Here is a 19020-nt window from a genome sequence, read left to right on the forward strand (position 1 = left end):
TTTTTTATTTTTTATTGAGACTTTTATTAGTAGATTGCACAGTACAGTACATATTCCGTACAATTGACCACTAAATGGCAACACCCGAATAAGTTTTTCAACTTGTTTAAGTCGGGGTCCACTTTAATTAATTCATGGTAAATGCTCAATGTCAGGGTCTAATTAAAAAAGTTTTCAATGTTGTTTAAATGCATGCTTTGATCTTATCACTGACCTTATACAAACCCTGTTTCCATATGAGTTGGGAAATTGTGTTAGATGTAAATATAAACGGAATACAATGATTTGCAAATCCTTTTCAACCCATATTCAATTGAATGCACTACAAAGACAAGATATTTGATGTTCAAACTCATAAACTTAATTTTTTTTTCGCAAATAATAATTAACTTAGAATTTCATGACTGCAACACGTGCCAAAGTATGGGACAGGGCATGTTCACCACTGTGTTACATGGCCTTTCCTTTTAACAACACTCAGTAAACATTTGGGAACTGAGGAGACACATTTTGTAAGCTTCTCAGGTGGAATTCTTTCCCATTCTTGCTTGATGTACAGCTTAAGTTGTTCAACAGTCCGGGGATCTCCGTTGTGGTATTTTAGGCTTCATAATGCGCCACACATTTTCAATGGGAGACAGGTCTGGACTACAGGCAGGCCAGTCTAGTACCCGCATTCTTTTACTATGAAGCCACGTTGATGTAACACGTGGCTTTTAGAGGAAAACACAAAAAAGCCACGTGAGCTCTGGAAAATTCTCAAAAACCAGCTTCCTGGTTGCAGCCAGACACTTAAAACCAGACTCACCAACATCAGCATCAAGGAGGGTGACTCCCTCATTACAGACAAAATGGAGGTAGCTAGCAGACTTAACATCTTTTTCACCAGCATAGCCGCAACTCTTGTCAACAAGCTGTCCCACCACTCTGGTCGCTTTGGTGTAGAACACATTAAAGCCTTCTACAGAAAGCTAGGAGTATCCAACGATGATTTCAAATTAGAAATGGTCACAGCTGATGAGGTGTTTAAAAAAATTGAGCGCGCTCCACCCTAACAAGGCCGGTGCACCGGCCTTGATAATATTCCCTCCAGATTCCTCAGGGACTCTGCCTCCATCATTGCCCCGATCATCACGCACATAATAAACCTATCAATTACACAAGGCCAAGTACCAAAAGATTCTAAGATAGCAAGAGTAACTCCCCTCTTTAAAAAAGGAAGCAAATTGGAACCTGGCAACTACCGACCTGTTTCTATTCTCAGTTCCATTTCGAAAGTAATGGAGAAAATAGTTTATGAACAGGTCGATAGTTACCTTGCCACTAATAAACTCATGTACAAATTCCAATCCGGCTTCAGAACTAACCACTCCACTGACACACGCCTTCTCTATCTGACCGACCACATCAAACATGAGATGGACGCGGGCAAATACTGCGGCATGGTCATGCTGGACCTTCAGAAGGCCTTTGACACCGTTAACCACGCTATACTGTTGGATAAGCTCAGAGCAATCGGATTTAACAAAACCTCATGGAGCTGGATGCAATCTTACTTGGAGGGGAGGGAGCAGGTGGTAGAGGTGAACGGCACCGTGCCCCCCCCCCCTCTCTGTGAGTATATTGGGACCTTTACTGTTCCTAATATACATAAACGACATGTCATCGGCATGCGACTGTGAATTGTTTTTGTTTGCGGATGACTCTGCCCTGCTGGTATCCGACAAGGACAAGTCACAGGTGGAGAAAATCCTCAGTGCTGAGCTCTGTAGAACTTGCACCTGGCTCGCTGACAACAAGCTATCCATACACTTGGGTAAAACGGAATCCATCCTGTTTGGGTCTCACATCAACCTTAAGAAAGTCAATGACTTCACTATAAAAGTGGGTGACATTGTTATCACCAGGAAAGACATGGTCACCTACCTGGGTTCCATTCTAGAGGCTAACCTTTCCTGTGATAAAATGGCAACCAAGGTAATCAGAAAGGTTAACCAACGAACGAGATTTCTCTACAGAATCTCCTCTCTGGTCAACAAAAGCACCATGAGGATTCTGGCGGGAACTCTCGTTCAACCCTTTTTCGATTACGCATGCACCTCCTGGTACCCTAGCACCTCCAAAACCCTCAAATCTAAACTCCAAACATCTCAGAACAAGCTAGTCAGGTTACTTCTAGACCTCCACCCCAGATCCCACCTCACTCCTACCCACTTCTCCAAAGTGGGCTGGCTCAAGGTGGAGGACAGGGTTAAACAACTTGCACTGAGCCTAGTCTAAAAAATCCACTACACCTCCCTGATATCGAAGTACATGTCAAACTACTTCCTTAACGTAAATGACCGCCATAACCACAACACCAGGGGGAGCTCCACTAACCACGTTAAACCCAGATTCCGAACTAACAAAGGTCTCAACTCATTCTCTTTCTATGCCACATCAATGTGGAATGCGCTCCCAACAGGTATAAAAGAAAGGGCATCTCTATCCTCCTTCAAAACCGCAATAAAAGTTCACCTCCAGGCAGCTACAACCCTTAACTAACACCCTCCCCGGATTGCTTATAATCAAATGCTAATAATCAAATGTAAACAATCAAATGCAGATACTTTTTCTTATGCCTTCTGTTCTCTCTCTCTCTCTCTCTCTCTCTCTCTCTCTCTCTCTCTCTCTCTCTCTCTCTCTCTCTCTCTCTCTCTCTCTCTCACTATGTCCACTACTTGCTGTCCATATCCTACCCCCCCCCACCCCCTCCACACCCCTGATTGTAAATAATGTAAATAATTCAATGTGATTATCTTGTGTGATGACTGTATTATGATGATAGTATATCTGATAGTATATATCTGTATCATGAATCAATTTAAGTGGACCCCGACTTAAACAAGTTGAAAAACTTATTCGGGTGTTACCATTTAGTGGTCAATTGTACGGAATATGTACTTCACTGTGCAACCTACTAATAAAAGTCTCAATCAATCAATCAAATTGGCATTGTCTTGCTGAAATAAGCAGGGGCGTCCATGGTAACGTTGCTTGGATGGCAACATATGTTGCTCCAAAATCTGTATGTACCTTTCAGCATTAATGGCGCCTTCACAGATGTGCAAGTTACCCATGTCTTGGGCACTAATACACCCCCATACCAGAGTAAAACAACTTGCACTGAGCCTAGTCTATAAAATCCACTACACCTCCCTGATACCGAAGTACATGTCGAACTACTTCCTTAACGTAAATGACCGCCATAACCACAACACCAGGGGGAGCTCCACTAACCACGTTAAACCCAGATTCCGAACTAACAAAGGTCTTAACTCATTCTCTTTCTATGCCACAACAATGTGGAATGCGCTCCCAACAGGTATAAAAGAAAGGGCATCTCTATCCTCCTTCAAAACCGCAATAAAAGTTCACCTCCAGGCAGCTACAACCCTAAACTAACACCCTCCCCGGATTGCTAATAATCAAATGTAAACAATCAAACGCAGATACTTTTTCTTATGCCTTCTGATCTCTCTCTCTCTCTCTCTCTCTCTCTCTCTCTCTCACACTCTCTCTCTCTCTCTCTCTCTCTCTCTCTCTCTCTATGTCCACTACTTGCTGTCCATATCCTACCCCCCCTCCACACCCCTGATAGTAGATAATGTAAATAATTCAATGTGATTATCCTGTGTGATGACTGTATTATGATGATAGTATATATCTGATAGTATATATCTGTATCATGAATCAATTTAAGTGGACCCCGACTTAAACAAGTTGAAAAACTTATTCGGATGTTACCATTTAGTGGTCAATTGTACGGAATATGTACTTCACTGTGCAACCTACTAATAAAAGTTTCAATCAATCAATCAAAACCATCACAGATGCTGGCTTTTCAACTTTGCGCCTATAACAATCCGGATGGTTCTTTTACTCTTTGGTCCGGAGGACACGACGTCCACAGTTTCCAAAAACAATTTGAAATGTGGACTCTTCAGACCACAGAACACTTTTCCACTTTGTATCAGTCCATCTTAGATGAGCTCAGGCCCAGCGAAGCCGACTGCGTTTCTGGGTGTTGTTGATAAACGGTTTTCGCCTTGCATAGGAGAGTTTTAACTTGCACTTACAGATGTAGCGACCAACTGTAGTTACTGACAGTGGGTTTCAGAAGTGTTCCTGAGCCCATGTGGTGATGTCCTTTACACACTGATGTCGCTTGTTGATGCAGTACAGCCTGAGGGATCGAAGGTCACGGGCTTAGCTGCTTACGTGCAGTGATTTCTCCAGATTCTCTGAACCCTTTGATGATATTACGGACCATAGATGGTGAAATCCCTAAATTCCTTGCAATAGCTGGTTGAGAAAGGTTTTTCTTAAACTGTTCAACAATTTGCTCATGCATTTGTTGACAAAGTGGTGACCCTCGCCCCATCCTTGTTTGTGAATGACTGAGCATTTCATGGAATCTACTTTTATACCCAATCATGGCACCCACCTGTTCTCAATTTACCTGTTCACCTGTGGGATGTTCCAAATAAGTGTTTGATGAGCATTCCTCAACTTTATCAGTATTTATTGCCACCTTTCCCAACTTCTTTGTCACGTGTTGCTGGCATCAAATTCTAAAGTTAATGATTATTTGCAACAACAAAAAAATGTTTATCAGTTTGAACATCAAATATGTTGCCTTTGTAGCATATTCAACTGAATATGGGTTGAAAAGGATTTGCAAATCATTGCATTCCGTTTATATTTACATCTAACACAATTTCCCAACTCATATGGAAACTGGGTTTGTACATTGCTTGATTAATCTGCATATATACATGATAAATGCGATATTTTTAGTGATTATTCATATGAGTTAACTCGTTACTTTCGCAGATGGTTGCGTAATTATCTGAGAAAAGCTCCTACTTCAATGCTTGATGGTAATGTTATTTACAAGCCGGTGTTACTTGTTCAGTGACGCCACTGAGCAAAAAAGAAGTGCGCGTGCTCCGGGCGCCAGAATGTAGCCAAGTAGCGACGTGATGACGTCACACCCCATGTTTGAGCCGCGGCTTGTGTTAGCTTGTGGCTAGCTAGTGGCTAAAACGGCACAAACGTGGGTAATTTACCGCAGAGTTTAAATATTTATTGAAAGAGGAGCTTGGATGATTCAGCAGCTAATGTCTGGTAGCTAGCCGACGAACTAACTGTGCCGTGGAGACGTTTGGTGAGTAGCTAATGTGAACTACCCGGATTAGCATTTGGGGGCAGAGGGCCATTAGCATTGCCGCTAGCCAACTGGACAAAACAAGCCAAAGGAAAAAAAACCACTCTACTCGCTGTGTAGGACTGTATCAAAATAGTATGCAAGTGTTCGACTAATTTAGTCCCCAGGAGCATTATTTTACTCGCTGTTAGTTTGCAATTAAAGTTAGCAGCTCATGCTAACATGGCTAGCGGGCTAACGAGGCGCGCTAGGAACGGAATGAACGTCGAGGTCCAGCTGTATACTAGCGACCATGTCAACATGCGTATACTTGAAGTGTGTTGTACACCACCATCCATGTCAACATGCGTATACTTGAAGTCTGTTGTACACCATCATCCATGTCAACATGCGTTTACTCGAAGTGTGTTGTACACCATCATCCATGTCAACATTCGTTTACTTGAATGTCTTGTACACTACAGTGATCACGAACATCCATATCAACTTGCGTTGTGTTGTACACTCAACATGTGTGTACAGTCTTAATGTGTCTGCAAGGTGCCATGTGTTGTCAAAAGAAAATTAATGTTCTGTGCAGATTATTCAGTCATGCAGATATGCTAATTTGGTTCCCAATTGATTGATTGATTGAAACTTTTATTAGTAGATTGCACAAGGAAGTACATATTCCGTACAATTGACCACTAAATGGTAACACCCGAATAAGTTTTTCAACTTTTTGAAGTCGGGGTCCACTTAAATTGATTAATGATACAGATATATACTATTTTAGTAATATGTGTTCATGTTGACCACATCCAGTAAGACTCTTGAACGCATCATAATTCAATTATCCCCTCAACTCCCCCCCAAAATGGATTAACTCGCTGGAATAAAAAAGACAATATAACATACATCCGTAAACGTGGACGCATGTGAAAAAGTGCAATATATTTATCTGTACAGTAACCTATTTATTTATTTATTTATTTATATATGTACCTTATTGCTTTTTTATCCTGCACTACCATGAGCTTATGTAACTAAATTTTGTTCTTATCTGTACTGTAAAGTTCAAATTTGAATGACAATAAAAAGGAAGTCTAAGTCTAGTGTAGAAGGGTTCATCATTTTCCAGGCTTGAAAATTGACTTTCCAATCAAATGTTCCACAACTTTCTGTCTTCAATCTTAACAATGCTGTTGCAAACAAGTAATCAAATATTTTGAGTGTCCTGAAAAAGCAGTGACATGGATGAATGACAACATTTACAGACGTGTACCTCAACACATCTCCTCCTGCAGATCTAACCGGTCAACATGGCGACGGACGTCAGCTCACCGCAGCGGTTTTTCCACATGCCCCGCTTCCAGCATCAAGCGCCGCGGCAGTTGTTCTACAAGCGACCAGACTTTGCTCAACAGCAAGCAATGCAGCAGCTCACCTTCGATGGAAAACGCATGAGGAAGGCTGTCAATCGCAAAACCATCGACTACAACCCTTCGGTCATCAGATACCTGCAGGTAAACAAACAACATATGCCTTCAAACTACAACCTCTGAAGACCAAACCAATCTGGTCCCTTATGCCGGTCCATCTCCCATTCTGCTCATATTTCAACATACAGAAATTGTGTACTCCAGGGTCAAACAGTGGCCATTAAGTGGAAAGACAATATTTGAAGTCGCATTTGAAAAAAATATATGTTGTCATGCAAGAGAGAAAAAATCTTATATACAATATTCTGTTATCATTACTAACAAGTGTATGTGGACGTTAGAGGTTCCATTGTAGCCGCTTGAGAAAAACAAACATGGCACAATGTGAGTGCTTTGTCCCTGTCCATCTTTTTGGATTGCTTTGTAAAGTGGTCATCCTCTGCCACCTCTTTTTGCTCACAGAATCGTCAGTGGCAACGAGATCACCGTGACCTACGAGCCATTCAGCCTGATGCCGGATGCTACAACGACGTGAGTTATCCATCCCTCCATCCATTTTCTACCGCTTATTCCCTTCGGGGTCGCGGGGGGCGCTGGAGCCTATCTCAGCTACAATCGGGCGGAAGGCGGGGTACACCCTGGACAAGTCGCCAACTCATCACAGGGCCAACACAGATAGTTAAAGCCACACTTTCTCATGCAGATGTTCTGTGTGAACGGCAAAGATATCACATCTGTTATGTTGTGTTTGTGTAGTCCTTGAACTGTCACCATGCCAATACTGTTTTTAGACACTCATGGAAACTTTGTTAAAGTTTTGTACGAGGCACGTTTAACGTGTGCCCTGATTCAATAAGGAAGAAATCAAATTGATGCGTTCTGGCTAACATTGTCTCCCACAGTTGGTTCCTCCCATCGGAATGATGAACAATCCAATGAATGCTGTCACCACAAAGTTTGTGCGCACGTCCACCAACAAAGTCAAATGTCCTGTCTTTGTCATCCGGGTGAGTTGCTGCGTTTCAGTTTCTGTCTCAATCACATGAAACTTATTATTGTTGTGTGTGTGTCAGTCATTTGGGTGAGTTGTTTCCTGTCAATTTCTGTCTCAAATACATTGACATTTTTACTATTGTTTGTATCCAGTGGACTCCTGAGGGGCGTCGTCTGGTCACAGGAGCATCCAGCGGCGAGTTTACGCTATGGAATGGACTGACATTCAACTTTGAGACCATTTTACAGGTGAACATGTGTCTTCTTGTTTGAATCCATATCATTTGAACTTGTGTGAGATAAAAAGGAATTTATGTTAAATGACACTGTAAGCCTACATTCACACTGCAGGGTCAGATGTCCATTTCTGATTTTTTTTGTCAATTCTGATCTTTTTATGGCCGTTCACGTTATTAAAAAAATTAGATTTCTAATGTGAATGCAATCTAACCCGCATGCGGTCATGACGTCACTTGCAATACATTGTTTACAGAAGTAACCATGGCTTCCACTCTCGGCGGTCTCAGTACTGGCTCATTTGTGGCAATTTCATGGATTTTGTGCAATCAACGTCAATAGGGATGGGAATAGAAAAACGGTCCATGTTCAGAACCAGTTCCCAGTGTATCAGTTCCTTGGAATCGCTTGCCATCTTGTCTAGAGGTTCTCTTAACGGTTCTTACGGGTGGGGATGACGTCAGCAACATGGCATGTTCCCGGGCGGAAAAGCTCACCCAAGTTTGTCAACATTTTACCAAAAAAAGACAGCAACGGCGCTATTTTTAATAACTCCAAGGTTGCTATTTCATCAAGAGAAGGACATACGAGCAATATGCTGAAACATTTGAACATATAGCATGCAATGAATGTTGTGTTCTTGAACCGCGCCAATCTCATCCCAGGCAGCAGCAGTCATCTGACGTAAATACATCAGGTTCTAATACCGCAGATAATGTTAGCACTATTACCTGTTCAATTAAAATGAATGCCTACTCATTTAGATGAGCATGAGGAGACATATTCTGACCGGTATGGAGGAGTGCAGTAATAGGTCCAGTTCAGTCTCCTACAAGCTTTCCCCGCTGCAGGGAAGAGTACCACTCAGCCAGAAACGACAAATGTCACCGAGAAATCAGAATCAGAATAGTTTTTATTGCCATTGTCTGAGAACGGGTTAACAAACTAGGAATTTTAATTGGTGCAATCGTGCAACATAAAACACATATAACAGAATAGAATAACATGAGCTGTAACTGAGCTATCAGTTCTTGTTATTGTTCATGTGCCTGATGACTAAGTTTATGGTCAAACGCTTACAACAATTTGCCAAATAGATGCTCCTTTGGTAGGTGAATGTTCAATTGTAGTCAGAGAAAAGTTGTTTTTCTCCAACCACATTTTCGCTCAGTCATTATATTATACAGGTGGAACTCGTAAAATTGGAATATCGTGTAAAATTCCATTCATGTCAGCAATTCAACATCAAATGTGAAATTAATATGTGATATTAACACATTACATGCAAAGTGAAATATGTCAAGGCATTATTTGATACAACTTTGATGTTAATGGCTTACAGTTTTAAAAAAAAAACAACACATTTTCTGAGATGGTCAATTTAAGGTTTTCCTAAGCCATCAGCAATAAACATTCACATGGTTTGAAATATCTCATATTGCATGCCATGAGCCCTTGTCATTATATTAGTTTCACCTTGTAAATCTAAACAAACCTTTGCACTGTATATTGCAAGGTATATTTTCTAGGTAGATGACAAAGATTCTTAAAAGTTAAAACATTTTTATGAAATGTTACATTCTTGTGTAATTTCCACATGTTTTATTTTTGTTAAATTCTACAGATTTTTTTTTATTTTTTTAAATCTATTTTCAAAAGTTTTTTCTTATGTTATGTGCCTCTTAAGACCTCACTGTTGGCTTTGGAAGGTCATGTGAGCTCTAAATTAAACAAAATTGATGCAAATCCATCTATTTACAGTATCTTTTTCTCCAAATAAGAATCGATAAGAGAACCAATAAAGAACCGAATCGTTAAGCAGAATTGAAAATGGAATCGGAACCGGAAAAACCTTATCAATTCCCATCCCTAGTATTTTGGCTCTAGCAGTTTTAAGGGATATTTTGATTTGATGTCTGCTTGAAGAGTGTGTCTGTGGGCGAGCAGTCGGAGACAGGAGTGGTGGAACTTTCACTTGAGTTCCTTAAACATTACTTTCACCTGTTTTATGTTCAGTTGTCAACTATTTATTTTGTTACAGTCTGTTTAGGCTAATACTTATGACGCTAATCGCTTTTTGATGACTGTCTGGTCAGATGAGTGCGACCTGAGCGCAGTAGCGTTCACATTGAGGACACATCGCATGTATCTCTGATTTATATCCACTTACAAAAGAGGCCTGGGCTGCATATGAAAAATTCGGAATTGCACTGTTCACGCGGACATGAAAAAATGTGATACAAATCGCATATGCGCCAAAAAATCGTGTTTGACCTGCATTGTGAACAAGGCTTTAGTAGCTGTAGCTACGTCTCAAGTGACAGTATGGTAACGTGTCCAATGCCCTCCTCCTCACTGCAGGCTCACGACAGTCCGGTGCGTGCCATGACATGGTCCCACAACGACATGTGGATGCTGACGGCGGACCATGGCGGCTATGTGAAGTACTGGCAGTCCAACATGAACAACGTGAAGATGTTCCAGGCTCACAAGGAGGCCGTTAGAGAAGCCAGGTTTACTCCCAATCTCAACTTTTCTGTAGTTCCGCCCATTCTTTGTGTACTGGCCGCCCTGCAATACCAGGCTGCGGCTGTGCGGGGGCGCTGGTTGCTTGATGACAGATGTACGTGTGTGCTGTTGCAACACTGCAATGATGTGTTGTTGATTTGTGTCTTAATAAAGTCATCTAAAATGGATGAAAGTGCTTTCGCCAGGCCCTGTGGCTGCATGGTGATTTGCTACAAATCAATAAAGTTCCATCAAGGATCAATAAAGGTAGAGAAGAAAGACAAACAGCACTTTTAGGCTGTGAATAAACTTTTGGATGGCGAATCCTTAGAAGCACGGGAGACGACTTGTGTGAATCCCAGAGCCTACATTTGCCATCATGCACACCAGTTAGATCACCACTGAGCTTCCAGTGTGTAACAGCAGAGAAAATCTTTCACCACCATCATCTTAGTGTGTTGTACTGTTGCCATGGGGATGCTATCTCACAAGTAACAGCCTAGCTTAGCACTAGCCCCCTGCCCCACACTGTCATGTGACTGGAAGACATGATGGGACGTTAAACATGGAATTATTATCCTTGTCCTGGAAAAGTGTTCATTGTCTCACTCTGAACTTTGTGTGACCCTTAACTTGCTTCTTGTTGAATTCACTCGCTAATGTTTGATGCTAGCACATATGTGTGTGATCACACTCCATTCATTCAAAATAATTTTCACTTTAAACAAGACATGCCCAAAACAAGCTTTTCAATTTGGTTTATTGAGCTTTTCATGTGTCTTTTGCACAATGTCTTTATTGATATATTGCATTTGAAAAAATGTCAGTTAATTGTAGGTTTATAAACCATCCTCTTAGTGTGTTGTACTGTTGCCATGGGGATGCTATCTCACAAGTAACAGCCTAGCTTAGCACTAGCCCCCTGCTCCACACTCACGTGACTGGAAGACATGACGGGAAGTTAAACATGGAATTATTATCCTTGTCCTGGAAAAGTGTTCATTGTCTCACTCTGAACTTTGTGTGACCCATAACTTGCTTCTTGTTGAGTTCACTCGCTAATGTTTGATGCTAGCACATATGTGTGTGATCACACTCCATTCATTCAAAATAATTTTCACTTCAAACAAGACATGCCCAAAACAAGCTTTTCAATTTGGTTTATTGAGCTTTTCATGTGTCTTTTGCACAATGTCTTTATTGATATATTTCATTTGAAAAAATGTCAGTTAATTGTAGGTTTATAATCATATAGTGTTATACCAATGTTAAAAATAGGTCAACAAAATTAGTGTTAGTAGATTATTAGGAAAGTGATAATAGGTTAATATGTGAATATGACAACATGGAGACATTTAGGTGTGTCTGTGCTGATGATGCACACAAGGACTGTTTTGCCTGGTTGGGGTTTTTTGTATTTGATTGAAAAAGTAATTATTCAATTGTTTTCTTATCATAAGCCAGTTTGAATATATAAGTATTAATAAGTAGAATTACAAAAGTAAAATTGTAAAAGCATGAAAATAAGGTATTTTACAGTTAGTGTCCAGCAAGGGGCGCTGGTTCACGAGCTGCTCTAACGTAGACTTTGGCTCATATATGTATCAATATTTGATTGATTGGCAGCTTTTTCTTGCAATTGTAAATCTATATCAGTGTACAAAGACATTTTATTAAGAGGTGAGTTTAAAATAAACATCCTTTGAGTTATACAAACTGGCTGACTAACTGGTCCCACCGGGTTTCATGGAAACAAGTGGCGGGCTGCCATGTCACTATGCCCCTCACGTGTGTTGCAGCAGGAAGGCTGGGATGGAGGACACTGTCCTTTCCCAGGTTGACTTTTTACTTCCTGTGTCCTCTCCAGCTTTTCGCCCACTGATAGTAAATTTGCCACCTGCTCAGATGACGGCACTGTTCGGATTTGGGACTTTCAGCGCTGCCATGAGGAGCGCATCCTTCGAGGTAGGACCGCACACTTGCCCGACACCATTTTTTTAAGCATTTCCACCTTTGTGCTAACTAGCGAGCTAACTATGGGTAGCACAGTGAAGAAAATTAAAACTGTGTTTATTTAGGTCATGGTGCTGATGTGAAGTGTGTGGACTGGCACCCCACTAAAGGTCTGGTGGTGTCTGGCAGCAAAGACAGTCAGCAGCCAATCAAATTCTGGGACCCAAAAACTGGACAGAGTCTGGCAACATTGTGAGTCCAAACTATGTGGGACATGTACATGACCTCAGTGAATGCCTGATCTTTGACCCGCATGTTCTTAGACACGCCCACAAAAACACAGTGATGGAGGTCAAGTGGAACACAAACGGAAACTGGCTGCTGACTGCCTCGCGTGACCACCTTTGTAAACTGTTTGACATCAGGAACCTGAAGGAAGAACTCCAGGTGTTCCGGGGTCATAAAAAGGAAGCAACAGGTAAGAAGTACTTCCTGTCAGCAGCTACGATACCACAATACATAGGACAATGATGTTACATGTATGACATCATATCCTCCTAACCAAAGCACATTTTCTTGTTTGCGTCCTGATTCTTTCCTGCTTGATTCTTCCATGTTTGCCTCCGCACTCTTTCCCGTTTGACTCATCTGTTTGCTCGTTGACTCTTTCCTGTTTGCCTTCTAAATGTTTCCTGTTTGACTTTTTCCTTTTGCTTCCTGACTCTTTGATGTTGTCACCTCCTTATTTCTTGTTTTGACTCTTTGCTAATTGTCCACTGACTCTTTGCTGTTATCCCCTTGAATCTTCTTGTCCGACTCTTTCCTGTTTCCCCCCGGACACTTTTCTATTTTCCTCTTTACGTTTTTTTTTTCTTGATTCTTTACTGATTGAATATTTCTGTTTTGCTTCCTGATTCTCTCCTGTTTTGCCACTAACTCTTCTTTATTGGCCCCTCAGCGGTGGCGTGGCATCCCATCCATGAAGGCCTGTTTGCTAGCGGAGGTTCTGATGGTTCTTTGCTCTTCTGGCATACAGGGTAAGTACAACACAGGAGTGTTCAATGATGCTTTTATTGTTACAGGCTGAGGCATATTTGGATAAGGTGTTGTGTTTTGTCAGAGTGGAGAAGGAGGTGGGAGGCATGGAGATGGCTCATGAGGGCATGATCTGGAGTCTGGCCTGGCACCCGCTAGGTCACATTTTGTGCTCTGGCTCCAATGACCACACCAGGTAACTCTGGTAACATGTAACATGCCTGCAACATGGTTACTGCATGTATCATGTAGTTGGAAAAACAAGTCCTCCATGTTTGTGTTTATCAGTAAATTTTGGACAAGGAATCGTCCCGGTGACAAGATGAGGGACCGTTATAACCTCAACCTGCTACCTGGAATGTCAGAAGATGGCGTGGAATACGGTGAGTCACATGACCACTTGCCATATGTGGCGGCAATTCCCTAGACTACTGAATTGTTCATTAGCTTGCTTCTCTTAACTCTTTACTATTATTAGCATATTGGATAGCTAAAACTAGCATCCTCACTTTAGCAGGGTGCCTGACCCGCTGCGTTCTAAAACACAAACTACAGAGGCCGTTACCTGGCAAACTGGAAGCGCAGCGAATAAGCGTGTAGATGGCCTAAAAACGTCTGTTTATAAAATCCATAATTTAACAGTTTGGTTTGATTCAGAATCACAATGAATAACAATCGCAATTTTGTTGTGAATCTTTTTTTTCCTCTCACCCCCTAATGTGTGTGTGTGTGTGTGTGTGTGTGTGTGTGTGTGTGTGTGTGTGTGTGTGTGTGTGTGTGTGTGTGTGTGTGTGTGTGTGTGTGTGTGTGTGTGTGTGTGTGTGTGTGTACATAAAAATGCCACTGTCAACAGATGACATGGACTCAAACAGCATTGCTGCCATCCCCGGAATGGGCATCCCTGAGCAGCTGAAGGCCGCCATGGAGCAGGAGCAGAGTCGTAAGTCCACTTTTATGTTTGTCGGCCAGGTGACCTCAGTCTTGCATGACACCATTTTAAATTTAAAAAGTGACATTTCAACTTATTTACTGTACTTTTACACCTGCACTTGTATTCAGCATGTAGGTTTTTTTTAGTCAGTGACTCTGGAAGTTGTGTGTTATGCAGATAAGGAGGCAGGGCCAGAGGAGATGTCCATCCCAGGACTGGACTGGGGCATGGACGAGGTTATGGGAAAAGACAACAAGAAGGTCCCCCAAAAGAAAGTCCCCTACGCCAAACCCATCCCAGCCCAGTTCCAACAGGTGAATACTCACTCTTCAACTTTGAACAAGTCACACCAGTCAGAATTTCTGAAGCAGGCCTGCCCCTAACCCTCCCACAGGCCTGGGCTGAGAATAAAGTTCCCATGATGCCCCCTGCTGGAGACAGTCCCAAAGAGCGCAAAGTGGAGCAGAAATTGGACATGAAGAAGAAAACACAGGCGGAGATTGAGCAGGAGATAGCATCTTTCCAGTACACCAACCCCTTACTGATGGAGGTGAGTTTACGTTTGGAAGCCAATGGGTCACTAGTGTGGTCGCATGCTGATTGGCTGCTGTTTTATCTTGTTGGAACAGCAGCTGAAGATGGACCGCATGATGGGTACCGAAGGGAACAACCAGAGCAAAGGCCATGTGGGCCCCTTCCCTGGTCAACAGAACTTCCCTCGTCCCCAGCAGATGTCCAATAACATGGGGACTCCCATGGGCTCTGGAGGCATGCAACCTTCTTTCATGGCCCCTGGTCAGATGGGGGCTCCCTCTGGGCCACCTCAGGGCATGATGGGACCTGTAGACATGCAAAGACATCCTGCACCCACCAGGAACTTGGGCCCTCAAGGACATCACAGCATGGGTCCTGGACCTAGAGGAATGCAGGGTCCCCACGGGGGGTTGACAGGGCCACCCTCTAGAGGAATGGGTCCCCGAGACCTACAGGGGGCTCCGCCTCAGGGGGGCATTATGGGGCCCCCATCCAGGACACATGGCAACATGCCAAACAACTATGGGATGAGTAACATGCAGGCTACCCCGGGTGGGATGCATGGGCCCCCGGCGAACATGCAGGGCCCCCCGGGGAACATGCAGGGCCCCCCGTACATGCAGCATCAGGTGAGTCAGTGTGTCATGACACATTTACATGTTGACTTGATTCCCCCTGACTTGTGACATGCTGTGGTCCTCACAGACTCAGACCTCGGCACCTGTGATGCATGGGAGGGGCCAACAGGGCCCCAACAACAAAGGTTGGTCTAAAGACACATTCACACTAACAAGACATTTTAAAAACGCACACTTGTCTTTGCAATTTTGTCCCTTGTCCAAATGCAATTGTATATTTTGGTCAGAGACTTTTGAGAAGTCCGGTCGGAGTGTTGTTTCAAAAACTTGTCTCCAGTTTGTGTGCGATGACATGTAAAACCGAGTATTTTGGTTTGTGTAAAAAGATTTGCAATATTATCTAATGTTAAATTTTTTTTTTTTTACAACAGAACACAATATTGATTTATTTACAAGTGTTTTATGTTTTAAAAGTGATACATCACACAGTAAGAAAACCAACTGAACATCACATGAGCAAGCACTTGGTGACAAAGGCAAAGAAAAACTCCCTTGATCATTACCCAGGCTTTGTGGGGCGTCTGTTGGGTTGAGCCAGAAAAAAACTAGTACAGGGATAGAGGGTCAATAGAGGTTGTGGGACCGGGAAAGGCTGAGAAGAACATCAAGTCCGCTGTAGCAGCTTTTTGGGCTTCTGATTAGGCAAAATATTAATGGTCGGTGAATGTTTCCATGTGCACAGATTGTTTTGGAACAGCACTCGTGTGGATGAAGATTGTTATATGGACATAGTCTTTGGATAAGAGTCAAAGACAAAAACACGGTTCTGAGTTTCTGGCATTTCTTTTATCCAACCAGACCCTCGGGGGCCATCACCAAACCACCTCATGGGGCCTCCGGAACGCCAAGGCGCCGGGGGGCCCGACCAGGGACATTACTGGGGGGACAATCAGCAAGGCCGACACGGGACGCAGGACTTTGACGTGAACCAGAAGTTCCATGGACGAGGAGAGGAGGGATGGAGACACGGACCCGCCTACCAGGGAGGTGGGGGGCACAGCAGCGGGAGCGGTCACCGAGGAGGTAGCGGCGGTAACTGGGGCACCGATGACAGGCCCCCCCGAGACTCAGGGGAGTTCAGAGGGCGACGAGATGACAGGTGAGTGTGAGCTGTTGCTTCTTTGACTCAGACACAAAAACTCAAACCTTAATGCTTCAGATTTAGAGGCGGTCCAGGTCGACCTGGAGGTCGAGGTTACCAGGATGAGTACGGGAGCAAGGAGGAAGGCTTTGATGGCTCTGAAGATGTGAGAAGCTGGGACACCGGAGGCCGGGGAAGACCACGAGGCGGCGGACCCCCCAGAGGAGGGGGTAATTTCAATTAGACGATAATCTCGGCCATGCCCACATGGCAACCTCGATATCAATGAAACATGTTGAATGTCCTCAGGTCACGATGGCTATCGTGATGGTCCCCAGTTGCATGATGGGACGTCCCCTGTGGGCCGTGAGCGCTCTTTGTCTCTCCAGGGGATGGACATGGCATCTCTGCCGCCAAGAAAAAGACCATGGCAGGACGGCCCGGGAACTGCAGACCCTCGAGAGCGAGAGTTGCCCGCCGCCGACACAGGTGACTTTTGTTAAAATTTGCACAACACATTTCAAGTGTTACTTTTCTTTTACTCACAAAAACATGTACATCTGAGAAACATTTCATTTATTAATCACTCAACTTTTATAAAGATCATTATCACTAAGTATCATCCTCAATTAAATCATCAATAATGATCATCGTAGATAATGATTATATCAAGAATGTGTTGACGTGGGCTCTGCTGTGTCCCCCCGACCCAGGACGACCTCCTCAGAGGGACGAAGGTGGTTATGGTCCACCGGGGAGAGGAGGACGGGGTGGGTGGGGTCCAGCGCTAAGGAGAGGAGCCCCTCCACCAAGAGGTGTGATGCGGGGTGGTGGTCGGGGCCGGTAGTCCCGGACTTTGCCCCCTTCCCCTTGATGTGACTGTCAAAGTGCTGCTGTGAATCAGCTGAGTGAAAGCAGGCCATGTGACACTGGTCATGTGACTGGTCAGTATCTTCAGCCGTCAAAGTCTCCACTTTCCTTGTTGCTTTTTGTAAGAAATGTTTTCATGATGTAATAAACATTCACACTTCAAATGTCAACCATCAAAACTGCTGGTTGTGACATCAGCACCAATCGAAGCTCACAGGGTCCGTGACGTCATATTGGCATAGTTTTGCCGCTCACTGTCCTTTTAATAGCGGACGCCGCCATCCCTCCCATGAAGCGGATCCCGGCACTTCCTCCGGGAAGCAGCGACACAACGTAGCCGACGATAGCGGTGACCTGCGCTGCGGCTCCGAGTGCGGTCAGCGCGGTGCTGTGAAGGCTCAACGCGGCATACAGAGTCCCTCCGAGGGCGCACAGGTACACGGCAGCTCCGGGCGAGGTGGGCAGGCCGGCGACCAGCTTGCTGGGTCCACGGAGCACTGCAGCGGCCGCAATGGCGAAAAGTGAACCGAGCGACCATAGCAGTGCAAACTTGCGGGCGTAGAGCAGCAACAAGGGCGCGTACAAGAACGACAAACCGAAGCACAGCGCCGACAATGCCGCTAACATCCCGAATATCGCCAGCCGTTGGCGGCGAGAAATGCCGGGCAGGCAGGGGTCCGGCTCAGCTGACCACGGCCAACTGATACTGGAGCTCTGGGCCGCAGCATTACTCCCACGGCTTCCGGACCACGGACTGGACCACTGGCCGAACCAACTTCCAGGGACTGGCTGCGCGTCGCCTATCTCCACCGTGGTACTTGAGCGAGACTGAGAGATTGTCTTGGCGGCACCACCGCCTTTGGACTGAGCTAAATACTCCTGCAGCTGCCGGTTTAACTCCGCCATGACGCTTTCATGCAAACAAGGAACTTGCTACCATGCTAACGTCTTCCGCTCTGCTTCTTCTTTGTGGAAATTTGTACAGGTTTGACATTCTCTCTGGCGGTCTCTAGCGGATGTAGAACACAGTATATATCCAATCCGCTTTATTTATAAAGCACAATTTAAAAAAACTTGTTTCACGAAGTGATGCACATTAGGTAAAATACACTTTTAAAAGAAGGATACATCTATAGCAGTCTTAGTGTAAGAAACCTTTAACTTAAAAATAAAATAATTAATTCTTAAAACCTCATGCTAGTTTGTTTTTAACTTATAAATAATATACTACCATTGACTCCGGACAAGATTGACCAATGAACCTCTTTGTATCCAATATTTTCATATCCACGGCTTGATATGTAAATTTATTATATTCAATAATGTTATGTGATATCTTTTTCGCAGATATAACTGCTATTTCAGAAATGTATTCATCTTTTTGCATTAAAATCTACATTTGGTACTATTTTGCACTATGTTTTAATTTGTTTTAGGTCTGTTCAGCACTGTGGTTTTTTTTAAAATGGGCTATATAAATGATTAAAACTGATTAAAGTAAACTAAATATTGATGTACAGTCGTGACCAATAATTTTGGGAGTGATTTAAATTTACTGTTTGAATACTTAGGCTGCCTCAGTATTTTTAAGAACAAAATTGACACGTTTT

General features: G+C 43.5%; 2 protein-coding genes across 2 annotated transcripts; one reads left to right on the top strand and one right to left on the bottom strand.

Moving 5' to 3' along the window:
* The first annotated feature begins 4967 nt into the window (after positions 1-4967).
* On the top strand, positions 4968-18823 carry wdr33 (WD repeat domain 33). Its single transcript, XM_062022935.1, has 21 exons — positions 4968-5209; positions 6496-6714; positions 7093-7161; positions 7533-7637; positions 7777-7872; positions 10222-10373; positions 12236-12333; positions 12447-12573; positions 12645-12799; positions 13280-13358; positions 13442-13552; positions 13645-13739; positions 14210-14296; positions 14465-14601; positions 14682-14837; positions 14917-15450; positions 15527-15584; positions 16258-16558; positions 16619-16770; positions 16850-17029; positions 17254-18823. The coding sequence occupies exons 2-21, from the start codon at positions 6511-6513 to the stop codon at positions 17385-17387; spliced, it is 3030 nt and encodes a 1009-aa protein (XP_061878919.1). The 5' UTR covers positions 4968-5209; positions 6496-6510; the 3' UTR covers positions 17388-18823.
* On the bottom strand, positions 15866-18417 carry sft2d3 (SFT2 domain containing 3). The gene has a single exon (XM_062022936.1). It carries the CDS (start codon positions 18314-18316, stop codon positions 17639-17641), a length of 678 nt encoding a protein of 225 aa, XP_061878920.1. The 5' UTR covers positions 18317-18417; the 3' UTR covers positions 15866-17638.
* Positions 18824-19020: the final 197 nt, after the last annotated feature.

The sequence above is a fragment of the Entelurus aequoreus genome, linkage group LG16, assembly GCF_033978785.1.
Source record: "Entelurus aequoreus isolate RoL-2023_Sb linkage group LG16, RoL_Eaeq_v1.1, whole genome shotgun sequence".
In the NCBI taxonomy this organism is placed as follows: Eukaryota; Metazoa; Chordata; class Actinopteri; order Syngnathiformes; family Syngnathidae; genus Entelurus; species Entelurus aequoreus.

Bases quoted from the DNA above. Each gene is read 5' to 3' on its own strand.
- wdr33 (XM_062022935.1), top strand. From the start codon at position 6,511: ATGGCGACGGACGTCAGCTCACCGCAGCGGTTTTTCCACATGCCCCGC. The intron at 15,451-15,526 runs GTGAGTCAGTGT...TGGTCCTCACAG, and splicing joins CCCCGTACATGCAGCATCAG to ACTCAGACCTCGGCACCTGT. The intron at 15,585-16,257 runs GTTGGTCTAAAG...TTATCCAACCAG, and splicing joins ACAGGGCCCCAACAACAAAG to ACCCTCGGGGGCCATCACCA.
- sft2d3 (XM_062022936.1), bottom strand. From the start codon at position 18,316: ATGGCGGAGTTAAACCGGCAGCTGCAGGAGTATTTAGCTCAGTCCAAA.